The sequence below is a fragment of the Myotis lucifugus genome, unplaced genomic scaffold (assembly GCF_000147115.1).
Source record: "Myotis lucifugus unplaced genomic scaffold, Myoluc2.0 scaffold_642, whole genome shotgun sequence".
Lineage (NCBI taxonomy): Eukaryota > Metazoa > Chordata > Mammalia > Chiroptera > Vespertilionidae > Myotis > Myotis lucifugus.
In genome coordinates, this window is record NW_005871690.1 from 275,752 (window position 1) to 278,907 (window position 3,156).

General features: G+C 49.4%; 1 protein-coding gene across 1 annotated transcript in view; it reads left to right on the top strand.

Moving 5' to 3' along the window:
* JHY (junctional cadherin complex regulator) overlaps window positions 1-3,156 on the top strand; it is a 94,563-nt gene that overhangs the window by 12,693 nt on the left and 78,714 nt on the right. Inside the window, 2 exon segments of the mRNA XM_023746253.1 lie at window positions 1,902-2,392; window positions 2,395-2,417. Coding sequence (XP_023602021.1) covers window positions 1,902-2,392; window positions 2,395-2,417 — 514 coding nt within the window.

Sequence of the window (3,156 nt, forward strand, 5' to 3'; positions counted from 1 at the left end):
TTAGACCCATCCCCCAGGGAGAGCGGCCCTAAGCCAGCAGGTGGTCATCCCCTGAAGGGTCCCAGACTGAGAGAGGGCACAGGCTGGGCTGAGGGACCTCCTTCCCCTTCCCCCCCCTAGTGAAACAAATTTTTGTGCACCGGGCCTCTAGTAAACTGAATAAATGTGGTGCATCCCTGCTCACAGGTGGGGGAAGCTGGCTCGGAGTGACATGCTCTGCCTGCGGGTGGACAGACCCAGAACTTAACCCCAGTCCGTCCTATCCCACGTCCGCTGGGCCCTGCTGGGCCTCTCCATCCCCAAGTACCTACCCAGGGACCCTTAGCACAGGCGAGTGGCAGCGCCCAAAACTACCGTGAGTTCGGGTCATGGGGACATCACAGGGGAAACCTCCAGGGAGCCCCAGAGACAGGGGACGTTGCGGTGCCCAGCGAGGGCGAGTGGCACAGTTTGATGCCTGGTGGCCTGAGAGGCGAGAGCCGTGGTCACTCAGGCGCTTGGCTGAAGGAGAACGTCACTTCTCTTCCCTCGATGGCAAAGGAAGAGCAGCCCATGCCCAGCGCTCTTCCATCTTAATACGTGAGCGAAAAAAGTCAAAGTGACAAGTTAGCAAGACTTGGGATTCTGGCTTGTTCTCCTTTCTGCTTTACATCAAATCAAAGAATCTCGGGTGCACAGTAAGGAGAGTCAGTCAGTATCAGGGGCGCTGTCGGTTTGTTTTCCCAGCATAAAATCACGTCCTCCGTAAACGGGAGCATCAATAGCAGAAAAGCCTGGCTGATTTCCATTTCCTTTTTGATTAGAGAATTGCATCTACTGAACTCAGGAAGGGAAATCTCTCCCATTTAGCTTTTGAAGATCAAAGAGCCCATTAAACATGCCGTGTTACCAGCGTTCTTTTTCTCTCTTGGGTAAGACTTGGAGGTGCTTTATACATTGAGATTGCCCTGGGGAACAGAGAAGACTGGTATGGACTTCCCTCAAGGTCCCTTCCCTCAGCCAGGACATCTGTTGACCCTTTTATTCAAACAGGGCTGCCCGGTCTGCTGAGGTTTCTGTGCTTAGAGCTGACAACCAGAGAGTGTGGGCCAAGGGCTTTTCAGTGAGTCGCCTTCTGATTCCAGGGGTTGGGGCTCTTTCTGTATGTAGTTCATTCGATAAACTACCAACACAATGTGGACTGAAAAGTAAAATCATTGGCCTGGCCAGTGTGGCTCAGTGGTTGAGCATCAACCTATGAACCAGAAGGTCACGGTTCGATTCCCGGCCAGGGTACCTGCCCGGGTTGCAGGCTCGATCCCCAGAGCGGGTGTGCAGGAGGCAGTCTATCAGTGATTCTCTCTCATCATTGATGTTTGTATCTCTCTCCCCCTCTCCCTTCCTCTCTGAAATCAATTTTTTAAAAAGTAAAGTCATTGACCAGGGAATGAATCTGTGTAGGAGTTCAGTTGGGGTAAATCTTGCTTTGCCCCAAAAGGGAGCAGACGGAGACAGATGTCCAGGTGATGACCACATTCCCTCCCTGGATAAGTAGCCAAATGCGTATCTGACCCACCAGAGCGTGAGGTCAACTGCATCTGCAGGAAATCCCCCCGGGCAGCACAGTAAGAGGGGCCTGAGCCACAGGCACTGGCTGGTCTCTCAGTTGCTTCCTGGCCTTTTGAGATTAACTGTCCTGTTTTCATTCCCTGTTTTAATAAACCGGGAGAGTGAAGACCTTTTTGCCCTTATGTGTGGTGTGTAGGCCTAATTTGAGCCCGAGATAGGTCTTTACCATGTCAATCATAAAAGGAAAATTATAGGAGAAAGGTTGAGATTGATTTCAAATTAAATGATCAACTAAATATAATGAGTAAATTTATCTTGATCAAATACTTGACATTTCTTTCTGCTTTGGGCAGCCAACAGTCCAAAGAAGACAAATACTCCGATCTCCGCTATGACCCAAACTGGAGGAGTAAGAGAGAGGAAGGGCACGTGCTGACTATGGAAGCATCGCCGGAGTCCGCGGGCGGGTCTGCAGATGAGCTGGCTCGGGGTCCGCTCTTCCCCTCGGAGACTTCCACGGGACCCTCGGCGGGGCACGGCCCACAGGACAGGAGCCCACAGAGCGAAGCCTCCCTACTTGGTAGTGAGTTTTTAAGCCCAAACTCTGATCATGGTGCCCACCACAGCACCCGGATCTCGGGGCTGAGCGACAGGGACCTGGCGGAGACGTCCAGCAACCTCTCTCAGTACGTGCAGAGTTCAAGTTCACACAATGAGGTCTTCTGGCCAAGATCACGGGGCCCTCGGCGAAGGAAGTCCAAACAATATTTTGTGGAAAAAAACAAGCTGACTTTGGGATTCCACACTCCTAAAGTGGACTCTTATCTTCAACTTCACAATAAAAAAAAGGAGAAAGTCACACAGAACAGGTACGTAGCAGCTACTTTAAATGTCATCTGAAACACTAAACTGGAATCTCCTTTGTTTGAAATGGCTGGATAGCACTTCTCTGGGATAGTGATGTCACTATGAACACCTAGCTGAGGAAGTCAAATGCCCTACACCTTGCCCCTCTTTGCAGAATGAAGGAAATTATTCCACAAATTCCTAAGAGCAAAATAAAAGTCATGAATGGTTATAGTTCTGTAATTGATGTAATTCTATTATTATCTCCAAAATGTTTTCATTCAAGGGCTCATAGAGTTTTTAAACGCATGCTCCAGGAGATGAAATTGACAAAGGTTTGACTCCGTGTCAGTTGCCTTGGTTTCCGCCATAGCCCCGGGTTTCAACCCTGCTCCCTGCCCTCAGCACATTGGATGGCAAGACACACTCACTGACAGCACTCACATCCACAAGTGACTCAGTCAGAGCTGACACTGTTGGGTGGTCATGGGAAGGTGGCAGATACAGCCTCTCTAACCCCCACGGAGAACCATGACACCGCCCTTTATCATTAAACCTTAGTCTCCCCATCTATAAAGATAGAACAATGATAAATGTCCTCCTTTTCTCATCTGACCATTTTGAAGGTAATTCTATCCCAGATAATGGATTTAAAATCTATTGAAGCCAGTAAACTTTTTAAAAAATGTATCTTTATTGTTGAGTATTACAGATGTCCCCCTTTTTTGCTCCACTGACCCCTTCTACCCCACTCCCACCCCC